The 21,933-nt window shown below is 48.9% G+C and overlaps 1 protein-coding gene across 3 annotated transcripts in view; it reads right to left on the bottom strand.

Moving 5' to 3' along the window:
• Positions 1–21,933, bottom strand: part of CRTC3 (CREB regulated transcription coactivator 3) — a 98,800-nt gene that overhangs the window by 17,804 nt on the left and 59,063 nt on the right. For all 3 annotated transcript variants that reach the window (XM_078078849.1, XM_078078850.1, XM_036082812.2), the window contains exons 4-9: positions 15,569–15,630; positions 13,894–13,956; positions 11,713–11,813; positions 5,592–5,627; positions 3,632–3,717; positions 1,930–1,979 (exon numbers count right to left, since the gene is read on the bottom strand). In XM_078078849.1, the coding sequence (XP_077934975.1) occupies positions 1,930–1,979; positions 3,632–3,717; positions 5,592–5,627; positions 11,713–11,813; positions 13,894–13,956; positions 15,569–15,630 (398 nt within the window). The remainder of the gene's footprint in view (positions 1–1,929; positions 1,980–3,631; positions 3,718–5,591; positions 5,628–11,712; positions 11,814–13,893; positions 13,957–15,568; positions 15,631–21,933) is intronic.

Raw genomic sequence — 21,933 nt, 5'->3', positions numbered from 1 at the left:
ACGGAGCAAGGATGGAGAAAGTCCCCAGGGCCGGTGGGAACCAGGTCATTGGTGACATTCAAAACAGTTTTCTCTCCAGATGAGAGAAACACAAATTGTAACTTTCCAAATATACCTACAACCTGCCGGAGTCCTCCCTTGAATCTGATAGGAGACAGGTAGTGCTGTCCCGGCTTCAAAACCCTCTGATGATGTCCGTCTTACTTCACGTCCAGAGCAAGCGGCAACAGCCTCCTTACTCTCCAGGCAGCCCCGCCTCGGAGTCTCGGAGTCTCTACCCTTGCTGTCCCCTCTGCCTGCAGCCCTTGTCCCCTTCACTTCCTCCCACGTTCTGGTCACACAGCATCTTATCAAGAAAGGGCTTGCCTATCTTACCGTGCTTTCTTTCTCTTCATTGTGCTCACCAACACATGACATATTTGCCTAACTGTTGCTGCCTATCTCTCTCCGCTAGAGCATCAGCTCCTGGGAAGCAGGGATCTGACCTGCTTTGTTCACGGCTCTACCCCAGCACCTGGAATTGGGGGTCAATAAGTACCTGAATGAATACGAGTCACTGAATGGAACTCTCCCTCTAACATAAGAGCAAGAAAACAACACTCGGTATCTGAGGAACACCTGCTTTAAAGCTCTGGTTGGGGAAGAGGGGTGGCCAAATACTGCGGCCCCGTTCCGGAACGCAGGCCTTCAGAGCACTGATCGCTCAATTGTCAGGGTTCTTGAGGAGAATCTTAGCCCTCTCTGCGGGGACGCCCCGCACCCCGAGGTGTGCGGTCTCCTGTCCAGGTAAGCGTCCCGGCAGGCCTTTGGACTTTTTGAAGAGAAGGTCAATCCTCAGCTCAGCTCAGTGGACTCTTCATCACAGGAGTTTATGTTTAGCCAAAAAAAGAAAAGTAGGGAACGCCCTGAACGAACTGCTGTCAAAGATTCATGGAATGCTTTGCTGGGGAAACATTTAAGGACGGCCTGAAGGAGATTTATTGCATCCACAGACTTCTGAAGTGTGTGCTCGTCCTCAGAGAGATCGTGCAAGGGTCCCATTTTCAAACCACATTATTCTGGCCCCGGAAGGAGTTGCTGCTTCTGAGCTGGTTTCAGTTCAAGAGGTGGCAGAGCCCTGAGCGCACTGTGGTAACCGGCCTTGGGCACACAGTTCCCTCGGGTCCCCAGGGGTCCGTCATGTCCAAAGAAAGTTCTTCCAGGCAGCCATGGCCCAGGAGCAGCAGCTCCTCCCCGGCGAGCACCGCTGTGCACCCTGAAACCCATGCCCCAGGGCAGACGTGGGGGCTGAATTAGCCCTCAGCTCCGCCCACCTGTCCTTCGTCCCAATCTCCTCACGTGCTTCTTCATTCATGTGGGTACCATGCCTACTTTTGCAAGCTGTCTGCAATCTTCCAGGGAGTAGACCTGAACGCTACTAAATATGCTGAGTAGTGGCTTCGTAAGCACTCTTTCTATATTTGCAACCTTTCCTTTACTCACCTTCTGCTGATTTTTAAGAACTGCGGTAAAATACACCTGATGGGAAGTTTATCACGTGTCCATGTACGGTTCGGTGGCATGAAGCACGTTCACAGACATGCTGTCAATCGGCCACAGGCGCGAGGCTGGTGGCTCCTCTGGGCGCCCCTGCTTCTGCCTCTGCTTCCAGGGCCCGGCTGTGTGTTCACCAACGCCCGGCCGTGCTATGCTCGAGCGTATTTATGGCCGTTTTACTTGCTGGGGCCCTTATGTAACTTAGTTACTTTAAACGAATGAAAAATGAGTACCAAAGGGAGCTGTGATTTTTGTGGACGTCCGGTTGACTTCCAAGTTACATATAACAAGTGAAGTTTCTCAGAGTTTTGGGACAAAGTCATAAGACTTTCCTCCAGGAAAATCTTTGGGACAGTCAGTCTCTGAGCCTCGAACAGGAAGAACATTACTTACTTGCCGCCTCCAACATCACAGGATCGAGGGCGCCCTGACAGGGACTGAATCTGGGGAGAGACACAGAAACCCGGCCTTACTCACTGCAAAGTTAAATTCAAGTTTTTTACAAGTGTCTTTGTGTCTCGGGGCTCCAGTCGGCTCAAGCGAGAGCATCTGCACACAACAACCACTTCAGTTTGGACTAGACTTCTCCTGGCACAAGGGAGGCATGGCATTCATGAGTTTTCTTAATTTTTGCCTTGTTAATTTTCTTCTAGATGAATATTATTTCCTTCAAAAAGGCCAATGTTTTATAGAGAAAGTTTCTAAATAAACACTGCTTTTCCAATTGGCCTCAGAGGAAAAGAAGAAAACAGAAAAACAAAACAGGGTGAAGAAGAAGGAAATTAATGTCAGAAGGAAACATATTTCAACTAGAACATAAGCTTCAGCAGGGCAGGGTTTTTGATGTTGTTCACTGTACTTTCCCTGCAGCTAGAGCACCTGGTGCCGGGGACTCGACAAATAGATGCTGGGGAAAATGAATGTACCACTGACTCAACTCTTCTCCCAGAAGTGATTTATGGAGTGCTGCAAATCCCTAAGAAGTAGGGTGAGCACCTCCTTCTGGAGAGAGCAGTCCCTGGCACCTGGGGAAGAGTGGGTGCCGCCGCCCTTCCTGCCGGAGAAGATAGGGCCGTTCTCCGATAAAAGCCTCCAAAACCACCTGTGCCTCCCACGGCCACAAGGACAGTGTGGCTGTTTCTCCTCTGTTTGGTATGTTGATTTTTTTTTAAGTTTATTTAAGTCATCTCTACACCCGACGTAGGGCTTGAGCTCGTGACCCTGAGATCAAGAGTCTCGAGTGCTCTTCCGACTGAGCCAGCCAGGCACCCCGAAGTACATGCATTTAAAATTATATCCCCCCGTCCCCTCCCAAAAAGACGAAACATCATATACATCTTACTTTTACAAAAAAAAAAAAGGCCCTTCCAAGCCCACCCTTAATGCTAATGATGACTTTGACAGATCTGGCAGAAGAAACTGGAGTCCGACCATAAGGCAGCACAAACAGTTGCAACAGAGCATCACTAATGGCTGGAACAGACGACCTGTTTTCTTTCAAAGGAAACACAGCTTCCCTACGGGAAGAAAGGCCAAGTCAAGTACCACGGGGCCACGCTCCTTCCACCGGGGGTGAGGTTCACAGAGAGCTGTGGTGGTGGTCAGCTGGCACAGCTGTAAATGCAAATACTCAGAGGCTCAGAGAAGTCATAAAACAGATGACTGACTTACTGACTCCCTGAGGACTCAGGTCAAATTACCCTTCATTGAAGAAACGGGTATCTGGTAAACCAGCAATTCCGCACAGAAGCTAGTGACGGGGAAAAGGTTTGGCTCTAAAACAGAAAAATCTGCCTATGACTGGTCACAGGCTTCAGAGCTTTTAGGAACATGAATGAGGAGTCAAGGACGGATAGGTTCTTCTGCATGAGAAAATTCACACGAAAATTTTAAGTCAAGAGATCACTGTACTAATTCATCAACAAAATTGTGGTCAGTTTCATTTAAACCATCATTCCCTAATATATTGTTCATCTCTGTCCCCTGACATCCTCACTTCCTTTTTTCTCAATTCTTCTTATTTCCCGCACTGCAAGATTTTACAATGACCTCACAAGTGTAAATATTCAGATAACAAACACAGGCTGCCCCCTACCTCCTTGGTCTCCCACAGTTGTTTTGGCGGTGGCTTGGGAACGTTTAACAGATTCTCTTCTTTCAACAGGCCCGGGAAAGACAGCACTAAAGGGGGGAAAAAAACACATATTCACTGCATTTAGAAGGCAGCCATCCCACCCCTGGCCAAATTATCTTGGCAAAAAAATGACCGATATGATACACATGCATTGACCGCATACTAGAGAAGGGGCTGTGAGCATGTCTGTGGGGACCCCATAGAGGAGTAAGACATGGATTCAGCCCAGGACTGCAAGGAGCAGCGGGAACCAAGGGTACAGGGCTGCTGTGGGGTAGACAGAGTCGGTGCGGGCCTCTGCAGCTGGGCAGAGCGAAGGCCTTTGGAGGCACAGGAAAAGGGCATTCCTGAGATGGAGAGATAAGAAAAAAAGGCCTAGAAGTGAGGAAACAGTGGGCAACTATGGAGTCGAGCCGCTCTCCTCAGTGGAGCTTGGCCTAAGTAAAAGACTGGCAGGAGATCAGGTTTAGAAGGTCGAGGCCAGATCGGCGGGCCCCGCAAGCTTGGCAAGGAGAGCGTGGAAGCCGATGGGATGGGGAGGGACCACAGTGGCCCAGGAGGGAAGAAATGAGGAGAGTCAAGAGAAGAGGAACAGGGGCGCCTGGGTGGCTCAGTTGGTTAAGCGACTGCCTTCAGCTCAGGTCATGATCCTGGAGTCCCTGGATCGAGTCCCGCATCGGGCTCCTTGCTCCGCGGGGAGCCTGCTTCTCCCTCTGACCCTCCCCCCTCTCATGTGCGCTCTCTCTCTCTCTCATTCTGTCTCAAATAAATAAATAAAATAAAAAAAAAAAAAAAAGAGAAGAGGAACATCATAGGGGAGACAGGGCGGCCGTGAGGCTGCTTGGTGATGGGCTGGGAGTGGGGGGTGGACAGGAACGGAGAACCCAGAGGGCTTAAAGGCAGAGCCGCAGGATGGCCAGCTCTGCACCAAGGGACCATTCCAGGGTTTTCTGCATTATCGTTCTCAGTCTGGCCAGGTGAAACGGCGATCATGCCATCTGATGTCAGGAAGAGGATGCATCACGAGAGACACTGGTGACTGCTCAAAACTACAGATGCTGTTAGGGTCTTGGTGATGGTCACGGCTACCCCGTCTTAGCCCCACACGGGGCAGTCCGCGTACCCAAGGATAACAGACCCCAGAAAGAAGTCACTTGAAACAGAGATCAAAGTTGCAGAGCAGATTCTGAGATGCAATGCTCTTTACTCAGCGCCAGGAAGATGGCCATCATGTCTGCTCGGATATTCTGGGCTGCCCCAGCGTTCCCAGGTGTCTCTGTTAATCCTGGTATTCAAGCCACTCTCTTCTGAAGAGCTTATTTGGCAAAGTTAAATTTCAGGTTATAAAGATTCAAAGAAAGAAAACAGTGCCTGGTGCCGAATGAATAAAAGAACTGTGTCACTCATTTGTCACTGGCTTTCAGTGTCATCTCGGTAGATCTCCAACATCAACTGGCTTTATGAAACTCAGTATCTCCTACAATTTCTGCAATTTCGTTTTGCAATCAATTTGCCTTTTTCTGGCATTGTTTACTTACATTTGTCAATTACTGACTTGCAAAACTTTCTAAGTAGGAAGAGACAGACAGCTGAGAAGGAAAGGGTCCTGGGATAACTAATGGTTTGAGTGACCGAGTCATTCATATTTTCATGTGGTTACAACTTTAGCTTCCCTGCACAACCTTGTGACCACAGGACTCTGGGGACTCGGATGACAAGGAGCTTAAGTACACGGTTCCTCTCCTGTGCCCCTGATTGTGGCCAGCCTGGATTTTATACAGCCTCTCAGAAAAGTGAACCGATCAGCTGCCATCGGCACTTGGGGAAGTCCTGAAAACAGGAGTTTCAGGAGCGTGAAGGGAGGCTAGAGACATTGCGGTCAGCATCTCGCTCAGCGCCGGTAGGTGAAAGCAGTTCATACCTTCCCCATGTACATCATTCTCACCATCACAGAAACCTGGGGGGAAAGAAAAAAAAAAAACTTTTATGTGGTGCTTTCAATTTTATTTATCCAAGAATTAGTGACTCTTTCTGATTTGAAATAGAATTGTGAAAATTCCAAGGCGATTTTGGTACACTGATGCTCATTCAAGGTCCATTAGCATTTCTAATAAAATTAAAATAGGTATGGCCTATCTGAGTCTAAAGTTGGCTCCTTTCTACTTTTCCTTTAAATCTCGGTCTTAATTTTTTTTAACTGCCTCTGTCCTGAAAGAACAATATACAAAGTCTGAGAACCTCTATATTCAAATCACAAAATAAAGAAATACAAATAGAAACTCTTGCAAGTTGTGGTGGTGGGGGAGGGCAGGTAACTCCAAAAGTCTACATGACTGTTTCACATGTACCATGCATGTCTAGAGGGACAGACTGCAAGTCCCATATTGTATGTTATATATATTGCTTGCAAATAATCAAATTATCTTTAAAAGAAGTTTATCTGCAGTCTCCGTCAATTCAAAGAGTGTATATGATAGCTATTCACAAAGTTTTAAACATTTGACTTGGAATAAATTCTGACTGAATCAAATATTTTTAATCCATAAAACATACTGCAGATGACAAAGTATAGTATTTTCCATTGCTCTAAGCTAAAACCCATGAATTATGCCAAGAATGTGATGTGTGACCATCCACCTTGGAGACAATCAAATACACTAAATGAGTTTTCAGTATAAAATCAGGCCAAAGTTTTAAGTTCTGAGCCTTTGAATATACTTAAATGCTTGCTTAAAGTTTAGGTGAAGTTTCTGGAGACGCTCAGTCTATCATTTAACCTGATGAGCCCTAACAGCTTCCACGCAATGTCTAATGATCATTCACTCAATATGCATTCATCAAGTTCCTGCACTGAGGGAGTGCTAGGCATGCCCAGGTGGTAGAGTGTCGGCGAAAAGTTGGAACGTGGAAGCAAATTCTCTAAAACAGGTAGAAGACAGACGATTTCGGTGGAGCCCAGGGGCAGGGGCAACACTGAAAATCCCCAGGAGCACCAACAGGTTGATAAATTAAGCATACTCATAAAAACAGAACTTCTCTCAGCCCATGGAAGCAGAACCTAAGTTAGTAATTTAAGGCTTTATTTTAGTGCACGGAAAGACTTGGGTAAGCCTGTTAAAATGCAGCTTCGTGGGCCCAAGCCTCAAAGACTGATTCAGAGGGTGTGAGAATGGGCCCCGGAATCTGTTTTTAACCATCACCTCTGAGGACTGTCTGCAGACCGTCCTTGGCCTGCTTACTGAGGGACCTGGACAAGGCTAGAGCTTAATCCCGATTTGACACATCCGAAGAAAGCAAGGTGAGGGCTGCCCAGCTGGCTCAGTGGGAAGACCATACAACTTTTGATCTTGGGGTTGTGAGTTCGAGCACCACACTGGATATAGAGATTACTTTAAAATCTTAAGGGGCGCCTGGGTGGCTCAGTCAGTTAAGCATTCCACTCTTGATCTCAGTTCAGGTCTTGATCTCAGAGTCATGAGTTCAAGCCCCATGCTGGGCTCCACACCCAGCGTGGAGCCCACTTAATAAAAATAAATAAAATAGGGCGCCTGGGTGGCTCAGTTGGTTAAGCGACTGCCTTTGGCTCAGGTCATGATCCTGGAGTCCCGGGATCGAGTCCCGCATCGGGCTCCCTGCTCGGCAGGGAGTCTGCTTCTCCCTCTGACCCTCCCCCCTCTCATGTGCTCTCTCTCATTCTCTCTCTCTCAAATAAATAAATAAAATCTTTAAAAAAATAAATGAATAAATAAATAAAATTTTAAAACAAATAAAAAACAAAGAAAGCAAGGTGAGCAGAACATCAGAAAATGAAGTGCAGAGAGACAAAAGGCGAAGCTCTACAATCAGCACTGTCAGGAGGAGGAGAGAGAAACTTCTGCTTCATCTTTTGGCTTCCTTGGAGCCCTCATCTTGGGAAGGGGCTGGGAACTTGACCATTCTGACCACAAAACAGTGATATCCCATTACAAATAATAAACAGCAATCTGGTGTGGTATGTTGCAACATCTGTTCATCATCAAGACCCCAACCACCCTGGGCTCCCTCAGTGAGGCCGACCTGGCCCTGAAACACGAGGACCCAGCTGAGGGCTACCTGATGAAACTGAGTGGCAAGCAGAAGCCCCACCTGCTCTCCCGTTAGTGCCACCGCTCTCCCTCAGACGGGCACAGAAGGAAGGCTTCATGGAGGAGGTAGTACGTGAATTAGGCCCTTCATGAAGGATAATGACGGGGATGGTAATGATAAGAGCCAGCATTACGGTTCACGTCCTACGGGCCCGGCTCCACAGCACTGTGAGGCAGTCCGTGTTGTCCTCACAGCAGCCCCAAGATCGCACCGGGCGTGCTCTGGCCTGTGTGCCTCCAGAATTTCCAACGGCCGGAGGGATGTGGACACTGGGCAGTGAGGCGGAAGGGGACGCCCCAGTGCAGAGGCGGGAGGAGGAGGGGAGGGAAGGGGAGGCCGAGTGTGTCTGGCAGGAGCAAGAACGGTGTCGGGCTGGAGCATGAGACGGGAGGCAGGGCGGATGGGGCTGGACTGAAGCCGGCTGCCGGGAGCTCGGCAGGATGCAGGGAATAGGACTGACAGGATTACAGCTGAGCTCTGGAGAGAGTGTTCTAGCGGCGGGGTGCGAGACGGATGGAGGGGAGAAGGCCCCAAGGCAGGGAGACGATGTGGGAAACCGGGAGGCTGGTCCAGGCAAGAAGGAAGTGGGGGCCGGGCGTGAGGACAGGAAAGAGGCCGCTCGGAGACTCGCTGCGGGACAGGAGGGCCGGGACTTGGCTGCTGACCCGTGCGAGGGCTGTGGCAATGAGGGTGATTACAGACAACTGGCTCCCAGGCTTAGCGTTCAGGTAAGCAGAACAATGGTGGTGGCAGTAACCCGTATGTGGGCGCCAGGCTAACGCAGAACCAACATATCCACGCCTGGATTTTTATTACTGGATAACAAAATACTGTAGGATACAACTAGAAATAAAGCGTTAAAACTAAAAAGGGAACGCTTTGTGACTGGACATCTGGAAACAGAGGAAACTCACTCACATCCGTCCCACAGGGCTAAGGGGTGGCCGCGGCCAAGGCTGCATCTGGGTTCCGGGCACCCCGGGGGCCTCAGAGCCGCTGATCGCTGACCTCCCGAGCGCGACACAGACCGTGTACCCTCTGCCCGCTCCCATGCCTCATGGCTCTAAACTCCTCGCACCGGCTGGATTTGCAGAGCAGGGTCCCCTCACAACAAGCGTCTGGGGCTTCAGCCTCCCCATTCGGTCACTCTTGCCATCTGGGTGACGCTTTTTGCCCCTCTTTAGATCTGGGATGCTTGTGCCCTCCCCCTCTCTGTCCTCTCTGTGCAATCAGGGGTCATTAACAGGCTCACTTCCTTTGGGGTTGTTTGCATTTTAGACCTTCTCCTTAACCATGCAGGTCACAGCGTCTGCCTGCTGACAGGTCACGGAGGTCCAAGACCTGCCTCTTCCCCAGGGGAGGAGCTTGGGGCTACGGTTCCCAAAGCTGGTACAACTCATTATCTATCTATAGCTGTGGGTGCAGAGAAGACAACTCTCCCACACTCTTCGGTCCTGAGCTCTAGACTGTTCCCGGAAAGGACAGGGACCACCCCAGCCCCCACCTCCATGACCATGTGGGGGCGGAGGGCAGTTAGGGGACAGTTCTGGGCTATGGGACACAGCCAGGGCCACAGGGAGCCCTTACGCTTGCCCGGCAGTGTGCATGTGAAATGGCAAACTACACCTGTCGCCAGGGAAATCTGGTCATCGCTTCTCTTCACAGATTCTGGATAATGAAATGAGAAGAAACTAAAAATCTTGTCTGGTTGTTTAAGCTTATTCCTGTCATTTACATCGACCACTTACCACTGACATCTAATGGTCATGAACAGACTAATGGCTTTATTCTCTGGGGACATAGACTCCTGCTCATGGATGTACCATTTTATTACTCATGTGGTTAAGTAAGAGCAGATGCTCCCTTATCATCAGCTTGCAAACAAACAAACAGAGAGTGGGAACACAGAGGGTGCATCATTCTGCTCAGGAAGGATTCCCAGGGAAAGAGCAATTACTATTACTTCTGCTAGAGCCCAAATCCTGGGCTTCAATTGTATTTTCCCATTGCTTTTTAAATCTTTACTTTATTTGGTTGGTTCTATAATAAATACCTTTTTGCAAAGTTAGCTGGTATTTTTAAAATCCAAAAGGAAAGAAAATGAAAAACTTTTAATGAATTACAGGGGGAAAATACACTAAACTATTTAAAATAGCTCCCACCAACAAATATAATTCTCCAGAAATAATCCCCATCCTTGGAGACTTGAATAATATTTTAAACACGCTGGCTTTCCCACGTAAACACATCCATATTTGGCCGTGTTTCTGAGTTGTGCTGTCCTTGCACGGCAAGTGTGCACGAGCAGGCCCACAGCTCGGACGCTGGAGCAGGAGGCCCGCCCGCCCCCCACGCGCGTCACACGCTGCGGACCCACGACCTCCAGCCGCTGACTTGACAAGGAGTGACCACCTCGATTCTCAAGTCAACCCAGCAATTCGGCTCCCGGATTTCTTTCTTGCTCCGTCTGCCAGGAGTAACGCTAACGTAGTTCTGCCTGATTCCTCCTCACGCACCCCTTCCGAAATCTCTCACCTCTCCCCTCAAAGGCTACAGGGCTCCTGGCATAACACTGCACCCAGTTAATCCCTTTCTGCGCTTTTTCTCTCTGCGTGCAGGCCTGAAAGGCTCTTTATCTAAATCACCTATGGTTGCCTTCTGCTCTCCAGGCTTCTGGCTCTTTCTGCAGAAGCATAAACTTTGCAGAGAGGACAAGAGAAACGAAGGAATGGAAGAGGCAGAGAGGCAGCTCTGTATCCGGGGCTCCAGGGTCAAAACCCATCCATGTGGTTCCCTCCCAGTCCAGGGAGACCAGGATGTCGCTGTACTTACTGGCACCCCCAGTGATCACAGTCTCTGCCTTTCTGGCCTTTGTTTATATGCTCCCATATCTGCCTCTCCTGGAGCTAAACTAGAGCCTCTCCCCATAGACCCTGCTCCTCTAAGCAGTGAGCAGCAGGCTCCCTGTCCCGTTCCCACATTCTGCCAGCTTGACGCTCCCATTCCCATGGGGGGAAACATGGCTAGATGGCCCAGACCGACTCTCGTGTAGATCTCACACTTGAAACGTAAGGGAATTTTTAGGCAAAGGCGGTCATCTATGAATTACACCAAGGGAACAGATACAGCCACAGTTATTACTAAATCCCACCCCTACTATGTGCAAGGAATAAGACCTTGAACGTTCTCCAGACAGAGACTATTTCAGGTTCAAATGGTCTGAAAAATAAAGAAAACCAGAAAGCCTGGATTATCTTGACCAAGATTTATTTATTCCCGGTTTAAGACCAAACACCCAGCCCTAAGTGTTTGTGGACAAGAGTTAATCTGCATATGAAACGGGTAATTCAAGACCATTGTTCCTACTAGATTATCACCCCCAGAAGGAAAGGCAGGCGTGGAGTGCGTCTTGGCGAGCCAGGTTCGGCTCCTGGCAGGTGAGACGTCAGCACCTAGCACGTGTTCTAGCAAGGGCTCTGTGCCTGCAAGCCACTGGGTAATTTCTCCATCACTGAGGGTTCCTCTGTGCCGGGCCCCGTGCTGGCGGTAAGACCATTAAGATGCTGACTTTTCAAGAAATCCCCACTGAGCAGGGGGAGAGAAGGCAGTCGAGTGGCACGGGTGCCAAGATAGGCCTGAGCCCGGAGGGACTCTGGCATGTGACAAGGACACGGGTAGTTCTGGGCTGGCAAAGGGAGGAAGGTCAAGGATGGCCCCACAGAAATGACAACAAAGCCAAGGGTGTTGGTCAGGTAGGCTGGGGTAGATCAGAGAGGAAGAGACAGGGAAAGGAAGACACATCAAGAGTGGTTCACGTGGCCGACAGAGGTGACTGAGGGCCAAATCCTGGAGCTCGAGTCATTCCAAACAGAATGAGAAAGCACAGACGCTGTGAGCAGGGGGCCTGTGTGTCTTACCCATGTATGGGGCAGGCCAGGCCGACTGGCCCCCTCCTCCATAGGGGTCCTGGGGCTTGGCGCTCAGAGCACTCGTGTGAAGAGCGGAATCAGAATTGGTCCTAAGGGGAGGAGGAGAGAGTCTGACTGAAAATCCATTTTTCCTTAGTAAGAATGCAATATTCTTTGCTGAAAATTACCAAAGGAGAGAAGTCAAGCACCCTTAAGATGAGGAGTCTGAACCTACCTGAAGGCCCTCACATCAATAACAGCCTCTGAGGATCGCCCACACCCAAAAAGATTTTAATCTGTACCTGTAGAGTCTTACACTTTGAAGCTAATGGCATGATGATCTATTTCAACAATGCAGAGCGTGGATTCACAGCTTCCCCTAAGGAGCTTCCCATTCTCCCTTGCCACCCAGAAGACAGCTGGGACCAGCGCGTTCTCTGCACCAGATTCTCTCCATCTGAGAGTAAGTCCTCCTGTAGGAAGGGTCCCTGACAGCAGTGGTTCAGGGAGCATGCAAGGTCGAGACAACTTTGAAAATAATACTAAACGTTCTTTGCCCTTCCGCTCTCATTCTCTTACGAGCACGGCAGAGTTGCCAACAGTGAGGCTGTGAGGTCACCGTGGACGGAACGCATAAACAGAGAAGCCAGCTATCTTCAAGAGATTTGTAAAAGGCACAATGCCACTCTTCTCAATAAATTCTTCTTTGTTTCAGAAAATATAACTGCGCTTCCTAAAAGAAGGTACCTTTTATGTTGACATGTAATGAGTTTATTACTGCTATTTTTTAATTTTTAAATTAACAAGTATCCTTTATAAATCTCTCAATTTCATTTACAATATCAATAGATAAATATCAGCCACAGCCTTGTACGCAAACACTCTTTGAGGGCCTCAATGGTTTTTAAGACTGTAAAGGAGTCCTAAGACAAAAAGTTTGGGAACCCCTGATCTATAGCAAATTTTGGAAATTGCCCCAGATGGCTCCAATTTCTACATAGCCTTAACTCTAAGGGATGATTATTTACTTTTTCTCATCCAAGGGTCAAACTATCTGCCATAAAAAGAACTTGTGAGAGACTTCAAATTAGCCTAACATGCTTCTCTGTGGTCTGTTCCAGGTGACAGCCTCAGGCGGCCGTTAAGCCGTGTGGCCTGACTGGGCACCGTGGCAGTGTTGTGTTCAGACAAGGGTACGGGGAGGGGGGACGGTTCGGAAGCCGTGTGAGGCAGCAGGAAGAGCACGGGCCCTGGGATCAGAGACCCCCGGGTTTGGATTCCAGCTCCTTTACAGATGCAAAGAGGCGCAAGAGAATATCAGTCAAATGCAGAGAGACAACTGGGAAAATCTGTACACAGCCTGGGTATTGGCTAATATTAAGGAATCACTGTTAATTTTGTTAAGTGTAATAATGGCATTGTGGTTGTGTTTTCTTTAAAAGAAGTTCTTAGCAACCTTTCCTGTTAGAGACGTTTACAGGTGCAATAGTCTATCTAGCGCGGGGTGGGGTGGGGGTGGGAGGGGGTGGGGGTAGACGGCAGTACTCGGATGAGGACCAGAGCTGAAGTGTGGGCACGGGGCCTTCTGGTAATGCTTTTCTCTTTTGTGTATGTTTTATATTTTGCACTATAAACGGTTTTAAAAAAAAAATCCCAGTTCCATCACATGTTAGCTACGTTGCCTTGGACAGGTCATTTAATCTCTTAAAACAGAAAATAATACTCATTCTTGAAGGACGCTGTCAGGATTGAAAACACTGACCTCCACAGAACACTCAGCACTGGAGTCCAGCCCAGATCGATCACGACACGAGCTAATGTTGGCTGCGTGCTAATGCTTCCCCTGTTTCTTACAGATCTTAGCTGATCCTCACAACCACCCCTTGAGAAAGGTATGGTTATCTACCTTTTCCAGATGAGTAAACTGGGGCACAGAGAAGTTATATAACTTAGTCAAAGTCACACAGTAAGAGCCAACCCTGTAGTCCCCCCGGGAGCCCCTCTATGTATTCGGTACCTATCTGTGCAGACAGTCAATAAATGGTGGGAGATTTAGGCTAAAAAACACTTCCTATAAACACATGTGACATGAATATCCTCTGGCAACTGCATAATATATAAAGAACATCAGGACAATCAAATCGATTGGTCTTCTTTAAATTTCTTTCTACTAGCAATCAACCCGGGTACCTGTTAAGAGCAGATGTCAGCCTGAATCCAGGGTGCTTTTCTTCTTTCCAAGGATGTTGCTGCCTTTAAAAACCAGAATGACAGAAAAAGTAAAGACATTCGATTCACAGGAGCAAAGGGGAGCCTCGGGCCTGAGTTTGAGAACTGGCTCTTCTACTCACCTGGGGAAAGTCACTTCAAACACTCCATGCCTCGTTCATTTTGCTCAACATTGTTAAAATGAGGTCAGACTGAGTGATCTCTCCGATTCCTATGATTCCTGATTTCCATGATTAAAAACCACCACAAATCCATGAGAACAGGATTAGCTACCGGGGCATATATGGAGCTTTGGTTTTGTTTTGTCTTAAAAAGGGCCGACAAGCATCTTTGAAATAGTTCAAAATCTATGACCGACTCCTCTCTAGGGGATATGAGGTCTCAGTCCAGATGTGTAAAAAGTCACTGCTCAGCACACACCCCGAGAGTGTAGGGGAGCCCTGACAATCCTGGAGGTGAAAACGGCCTTCCCGGAGACGGCCACGAGGAGGAACACAACTGGCACAGGGGTCCAGTTCACGAAAATATTTCTCTCACTACTCCCGGTGCTCTGGGCAGCTGCAGACATTTTTTCCTTGGATACAAATTTTCAAAATATCAGTCTGGAGATGTCTTTTTATGACCGAAAATACGATTATCGTATTTATCCCACGACCTTGGATCCCGGGATTCTTGAGGGCAGCTGAAACCGGCCTGGAGGCAGGAGCCTGCTGTTACTCATCCTCATATGGACTTCCCAGGTCCTGACTACATTATTCACCGTAAGTGCTCAGTCAGGGTTTGCCCAGAGAGCGGGTGGAGAGTCAACCTCAACGCGGAGAGCACGCTGAATGTCTCTTTTTTGACACGTACACTTCCAAGTCTCCTAAATCTGACTTGGTGATCTGAGAATGATACCACACAAGCAATGGATACACCAGTCTTTACAGTTAGTTTTAGGTTCTGTCACCCTCTATACTCAAAAATACTCCATTTTGGGGGGCATATATCCTCTGTATACAAAAATACTCAGAGACCCAAATCAAATCCACTGTGCAAATTACATTTTAAGAAGCTTATTAGGGGCGCCTGGGTGGCTCAGTCGTTAGGCGTCTGCCTTCGGCTCAGGTCATGATCCCAGGGTCCTGGGATCGAGCCCCGCATCGGGCTCCCTGCTCAGCGGGAAAGCCTGCTTCTCCCTCTCCCACTCCCCCTGCTTGTGTTCCCTCTCTCGCTGTGTCTCTCTCTGGCAAATAAATAAATAAAATCTTAAAAAAAAAAAAAAAAAAAAAAAAAAAAAAAAGAAGCTTATTAAATCTTCCACTCCTTCCAACGGCTAAGACACCCTGAGCAAAGACAGTTATTTTTCCAGGTCTCAAATAAAAGAATACCAAATCAGGATATCCTACTGGTAGATGTAGTCCAAGTGTGTTTCCATTTGATTTTAAATATGAAGATCTAGATTTTTAAAATGATTTTTCATCTTAAACTTCCATATCAGCCTGAGTCTACCTGAAAGACCTAAGTTTTCTAAGAGAAAACAAGATTCTATGATTTATATCAGGAATTTCCAAAACCATATTCAAGGTAGATAAGAGAAAGTGAAATCGACAAACAACACGTGCCCACCATAGCTTTTAAAACACAGCTTGCTTACCTTGGCCAACTCTCATCCAGGGGCTGTGAGGAGTAATTGGCTCCGAAAGTACTACCATCAAAGTGAAATTTTTTAATAAAGGAAAAATAAAATTAATGGAAGGTTGAAGCAGAATGAAGAAGCCAGAACTGTGGAGAGTTAAACACCCAAGTTTCTGGTTCTTACCTCTTTCTACACCAACAGCTCTTCATGCTCTCTCTGATAAACTTCCTCTGGAAAACCTATTCTTCCCACCAGTGCCCTCTTTGTGATTTATGTGGGGTCTTTTTTTTTTGCCTGCATAGCATCTTTTGTTTACAAGAACTGCCCCCACCCTTCACCCCAAACCTGGTGAGGACGTCCTTCTGTGCGGGCCCCTCTGTCCCGGGGGATGTACCAGGCTCAGTATTTCCAGTCAAGGTACCTTATACCCCTGGAAACAGTGATTGGCTCAGGGACGGGCTCATGACACAAACAAGCCCAAGAGAGCCTCAGAGGAGAAAAGGGAGTGCCCTCGGTTGGGGTGGTGAGCCTGAGAGTCCTGTAAAGCTCTGCAAGAGAAAGCCTGTCCTTGCGGGAAGTCAACACAGACGTGGCAGCTCACAGATACAGTCTTGACGCTACTGTATGAAGCCCTGGATCTAGCCCTTGGGCTTCCAGTGACATAAGCCAGTGAGTTTCCTTTTCTCAAGCGGAGGATTCCCATTACTTATAACCAAAAGAGAGCTGCATTAGATTTGTCGTGTGCTCAGCGTTGTGATCTCAGGGTCGGGAGACTGAGCCCCGTGTCAGGCTCCGCACTCAGTGTGGAGTCTGCTTGGGTTTCCCTCTCCCTTTGCCCCCCCTCCCGTTCTTTCTCTCTCTCTAAAAATAAATAAATCTTAAAAAAAATTTTTTTTAAATCATAATATTCTCCTGCTAAAAAATCTTTAATGATTCTATATAGAAGCTGTCATCTGCTTGGGCTCAGGAGGGAGGGGAGGGGCCTATCATGCAGGTCTGGCCTGGGCGTCCCAGAATCTGGCACTCGTACGAGGTGGCACTCATAGGTTCCCAATGATTTGGTGTGAACGGCGTCCTCTCTGAGGAGAAGCGTTATGATCCCAAGTTTCACTTTCTGTGTGTTCATTTTGTCCTATCCAGTTAGCTTATTCCTTCATCTGAATCGAAGTCAATACAATAGAAGAGAGGATTTTCAAAAGAGAACCATTTCTTCAACATTAACTATTAGGCTTCACGTAGACGAAGGGCAGACTAGAATAGTGCAGGAGGAGACAGAAGAGGCGAAGGTGGTCATGAAATAAGCAGCTCCCCCTCCCCCTGAGACGAAACACTCCAGCATGGTGGCCAACAGAGCCATCAGTGAGGAGGCGCTGACTCCCACTACCTGTGGTTATCTATCTTTCCCTTTCCTGCAGTTTGATGAATCTCCATCCAGAAAAGCTAACACAACTCAGTGTGCAGGGATAGAACAGGAACATGATGGTCAAACACCGATTACTTCAACGTTAAGGTTCCAGTTAGCATTTTAAGCTTTCTGATGTATATTAACAACATGAAACGTAGTGATTTCCTGAAATTTGTTTTTTATGGGCGTCTGGCTCTGTTGCCCAGGCTGGAGCGCCGCGGCTATTGACAGGAGCCATCCCCCTGCTGACCTGCTCTGTTCCGCCCTGGGCAGGTTCACCCCTCCTAAGGTAACCGGGTGGTCCCCCACTCCTGCGGGTCACCGTGTTGGTGCAGAACTTAGCCTGGACACCTGACCGGCATGGCGCACTACACCCCAAAGTCCCGAGCTCAAGTCGTGCCCCCCTCAGCCTCCCGAGGGGCCGGGGCCCGGGCGCGCCACCATTCCTGGCTGGGATTTTTAATACGACCAGGCTGAGGCATCAAATGTGAAAAGATGTGGCCTCTGAGCATTCTTAATTCTCACTGTCACGTCTCATTTATTGAATATTAAAAACCCAAGAACGGTTGGCATCAAGAGAACCACTAATGTTATTATCGGCTGACAGTTAAAGTCAACCGAAGGGAGGGGCGCCTGGGTGGCTCCGTCGTGAAGCGTCTGCCTTCAGCTCAGGTCATGATGCCAGGGTCCTGGGACTGAGTCCCACATCGGGCTCCCTGCTTGGCGAGGAGCCTGCTTCTCCCTCTCCCTCTCCCTGCTGCTCCCCCTGCTTGTGCTCTCCCGCTCTATCAAATAAATAAAATATTAAAAAAAAAAAAGTCAACCAAAGAGAAACCTAGAAAAGGTTCATTTCTGCTTCTGCAGATTTCCGAAAGGTTCATTCAGGTGGCTCTGACTACTCCACCACACCGATAGGTCCTACAGAACAACCTTAGGATGGGGAAAATAGCCTTATTTGTAAACCTGAATTTACCATTAATTCAACAAACATTTTTGGAATGCCTACCAGCTGCCAGCAACCAAAGAGAAACACAGGGTTTTCAGCCAGCCAGACCAGCTCCTCGGCCAACCACCCCCCCGCCCCCCCACCCCCGCCCCAGTCAGTTAGCCTACGTTAAAGACGTTTCTACCCGCACCTCTGTATCTGCCCCACCCAATGCACTCCTTCCCAGCTCCTCTGAGGCCTCCTCCTCTGCCTCCAATCCTGCTGCTCCCGGAGTTCTGCGGCCTCGCAGCCTCTCCCCAAGGAGCTGCCGGGGAGAAGGGCCGCAGAACTGCTGGGTGCCTCGCAGCAGGGGCAGCCCCGGAGGCTGGAGACACTTGGGGCGGCGTGCCGAGGACACAGAGCCGGGCCCCCCCAAGCTCGCCTGGGTCAGCCCCACCCCGGCCTCTGGCTCGAGGCGGCCCTGGGAGCGCAGCAAGTCACAGACCCAGACCCCCGGCTGCCAATAGTGTGTGGACCCCAAGTCCGAGTCTCCTGCTGCCCCTTCAGCTTCACAACAAAAGTACTTCAGACTCCACCTGAAAACCTCCTCCTCCTCCTCCCTGGCGCCTCTGCCCCTTTTCTGCCCGCCCGTATTTCAGTATTTCCCTGACCGAGGTGCTCCCCAAGTGCCTACAGCTCTGGAGAGGAAACTCCTCCTCATGTTCCTGCCTCAACCCAGTGACAAAGGGGCGCCCCTAACTCCTTCTCCCCATGGGCAGCTGCAGAGGGAAGCTTCTTACTCACTCTTCCCCAAAGGAAGGGGAGTAGCTCTTCTGCTGATAAGACAGGACATCTGTTGGCCCACGTACCCATGGGTGGGGTCACTGAGCCACAGAAGTGCCAGAGAGTTCCACCCTGTGTCTTTTCTGTGCTCCCTGCCTCGTGGCTGGAGAGCACAGCCAGGCTTCTTCTTTTGGCTTCCTGTTCCCCTGTGGTAAGTGCACCTGGGGCAGGGCTCAGGAGTGGCCTGCTGGAGGCAGCCTGGACGCTGGCCACGGGGTCTCCTAGCCTCGAGGACTCTGGGTTCTCCCGGGCCGGCGCTCGCGGGACAGGCTTGTGACCTCCCGTGTAGCTGGCGGGGCGAGGGAACTCCGAGTCGGCTTAATAGAACCCGCCCACCAAGACGAGTTCCAGGGTCAGATTTAAGACCTGGTCACAGTTTGGTTCCTTCCTCATTTCTCAACCATGTCTTTGCCATCACGCTACTTCCTCTTGTCCTTTTTGCCTCCGACTATGTCCTGCTAGAATACATCTTAAAATCAAACGTTAAGGGAAGTGCAGGAGTGGGACCCTCTGGAGTCCTTGCGTGTATGAGAACGTCCTCCTGCTTCCCTCAGCACACGAGTGACAGCGAGGTGGCCTGGGGAATTCTGAAGTCTGACTCGGTTCCCCTGAAAACTCCACACCCCAGCCATTTCCTTGTCCTTCACAATGGAAATCACTGATGGGTATTAGGTAAAAATTGGGTGTTGTGATCAAATAAATTCTGTTAGTCCTGGGTGAAGAGACCGTTTCTTAACTGCAGGGCTTCTTGGAGCCCTAACTTCAACTGCGAAGCTCGGGGTGGGGGGACAGAGAGTAGTGTTTCCTCACACCTAACACACCATGCGTGTCAAAGAAACAGTGTTCTATAAACCAGTGCCCTAAAATTTTCATCTCATTGTATGAAAAGAATCAAAGCAAAGCCTCTTCCAAAGAGGAAAGCCACTCCTAACTTTGGCCGGTCTTAATGCCTCTCTTCACGACTGTCCGTGCTGGTTTCTCAGATGCAATATACTCTTGAACCTTGTTGGGAATATAAATCAGAAATTTCCCAGACATTCACTCTTTTTCTCTCTTTCTAAAAATACACTTAGAGGAAGGCATTTTCTATGATTCTTCAGTGTGTCCCCTTCTTTCTCACTGTATTATCCACAGGGATAACATTTATGTTAATTGTTCAGAAATTCAGCAAGATGGGGTTTGGGACCCTTGTCTAATGCCCTCGAGGAGTGAGGAGGGCTGCTGAAGGCATGAGCACTTGCAAAAGGGTAGAAGAGCCTATATTCTGAGTTCTCAAGCCCAGGCCCCAGCCAGGGACCAGGCAGGGCCTCTCCTGTGCCCTGAGGGTGGCCCCAGGCCAGAGCCCAGAGGGACAGCGTCCTGGTCTTTGCCTGTGGCGGCCACCCGTGCCAGCAACAAAGCCCACGGCCCTCGCCTTCTCGGACGCCATGGCCGCCCACTGCAGAAGGAATCTCCCCAGCCCGAGCTCTGCTTTGCTCTAGCTGCCTGCTCTGGGCGGAAGCCGGAATATTTATGAAACAATGTTCATTTTATGTATCATAGGACTGAACCCTTGTCTAGGCTGGTCTGCCCCTTCTAAAATAACTTCCAAGCCAAGAAACAGCTGTAAGAAGACAAGTCTGAATACATTTTTTCTCTTTGTCCTAACAAACTGTTCAAACCAGTGTTAACACTTGCAAAGGACAGAGTGGGTAAGAGGCGTTAGGGAGGTAACAGACACACACGTGAAAGGCCACCATTTTAAGCAAATTATTTCTAAATCAAATGAATGTGGCCATGAAAGGAAAGATGGAATCTTTCTCTAAGTTCCCCTGGATCTATTAGCATCTTCGACATAAAAGCAACCCTCTCCCATATTTCATGGGACTCATGGTCCCTTGATTCTGCAGGAGAGACGCGCTGTCCATTTACGGACAGGCCGAAGCTTTTTTGAACGAGCAGATGTCCAGTCCCCGGGCCCCAGCCAGATGCTTAGGAAGAGCATATGGAGAGACGTTTCAGACCTGTACTGTGTGATGAACTTTAATTTATCTGCATATTTAGTTTTTGCTTCCCCTCCCCTTTGGAGGTGACCTGCTTTTTGCTGTTGCTGTCACAGGGTGACTCGTACATGGGGTCAAGTTACACCCTATGGTAAATCACCTGGAAGGAGACAGAGTCCCCTGAACATACAGTGTAGTCACTCCTTCCACGACTCTGCACAAGACATTCCCTCTGCCTGGAATGTTCCCTCTCCAGCTGTCTTCCTCTCTCTGTACCACTTACCACCATGTGCGGTCATTTGCCTTAATCATTGCTGTACTGTTTGCTATCTGTCCCCTCCCCCAGACTGTAAACGCATGAAGGCAGGGACATGTCTTATTCACCACCGAGTCTCCTGTGCTTAGAACGATACTTGTACAGGGCCACCTGGGTGGCTCAGTCGTTAAGCGTCTGCCTTCGGCTCAGGTCGTGATCCCAGGGTCCTGGGATCAAGCCCCGTGTCGGGCTCCCTGCTCAGCGGGTAGCCTGCTTCTCCCTCTGCCTCTCCCCCTGCTCATGCTCTCTCTCAAATAAATAAATAAAATCTTAAAAAAAAAAGAACAGTACTTATACAGAGAAGAGACACTGTAGCTATCTGCTGAATACATGAATGCATTATCCCCTTACTTGTTGCTTCCTCAAGCCTCAGATTTACCTCCAGGATGCCTTCTCCGGCCCCCCAACACTGGTCCGGGCTACCCCTCCTACGAGCTCACACAGCCCGCGTGGTCTCAGCTACAGCTCACCACACTGTGCTGTGATCACTGTGAGCGCCGTGAGGGAAGGAGCGTATCATGCTCGCCGTTACACCTACAGTGTCTCAGCGGGGCCTGACACTGTGAATACTTAAATTATTTTTCAGTGAATGAATATCCCCCTCTGACACTTTCCTTCGATCCCCTCGTCTTCTAAGTTATTCCTTCAGTTAGAAAAGCAGTGACCATTATGTATATACCTAGACCACACTTGCTGCAAAAAGGATCTGAGATAGCTACAAATATGTATTTATAAATATGCCACGTGTATATTATCATATTTAGAGAGAACACCTACAGGAGAAAAAGAGAATGGAAAATTGGAGAAAAACATATTGTTAAATCAAACAAAGAAACACTCAAAGCCTTCTGCTTGAAAACTCCCAGCCATCCAGACAACGGTCTGATGTACTTAGTCCATCCACACGTGTGC

The sequence above is a fragment of the Halichoerus grypus genome, chromosome 8 (genome assembly GCF_964656455.1).
Source record: "Halichoerus grypus chromosome 8, mHalGry1.hap1.1, whole genome shotgun sequence".
Lineage (NCBI taxonomy): Eukaryota > Metazoa > Chordata > Mammalia > Carnivora > Phocidae > Halichoerus > Halichoerus grypus.
This window is presented reverse-complemented; position numbering and strand designations above follow the sequence as displayed.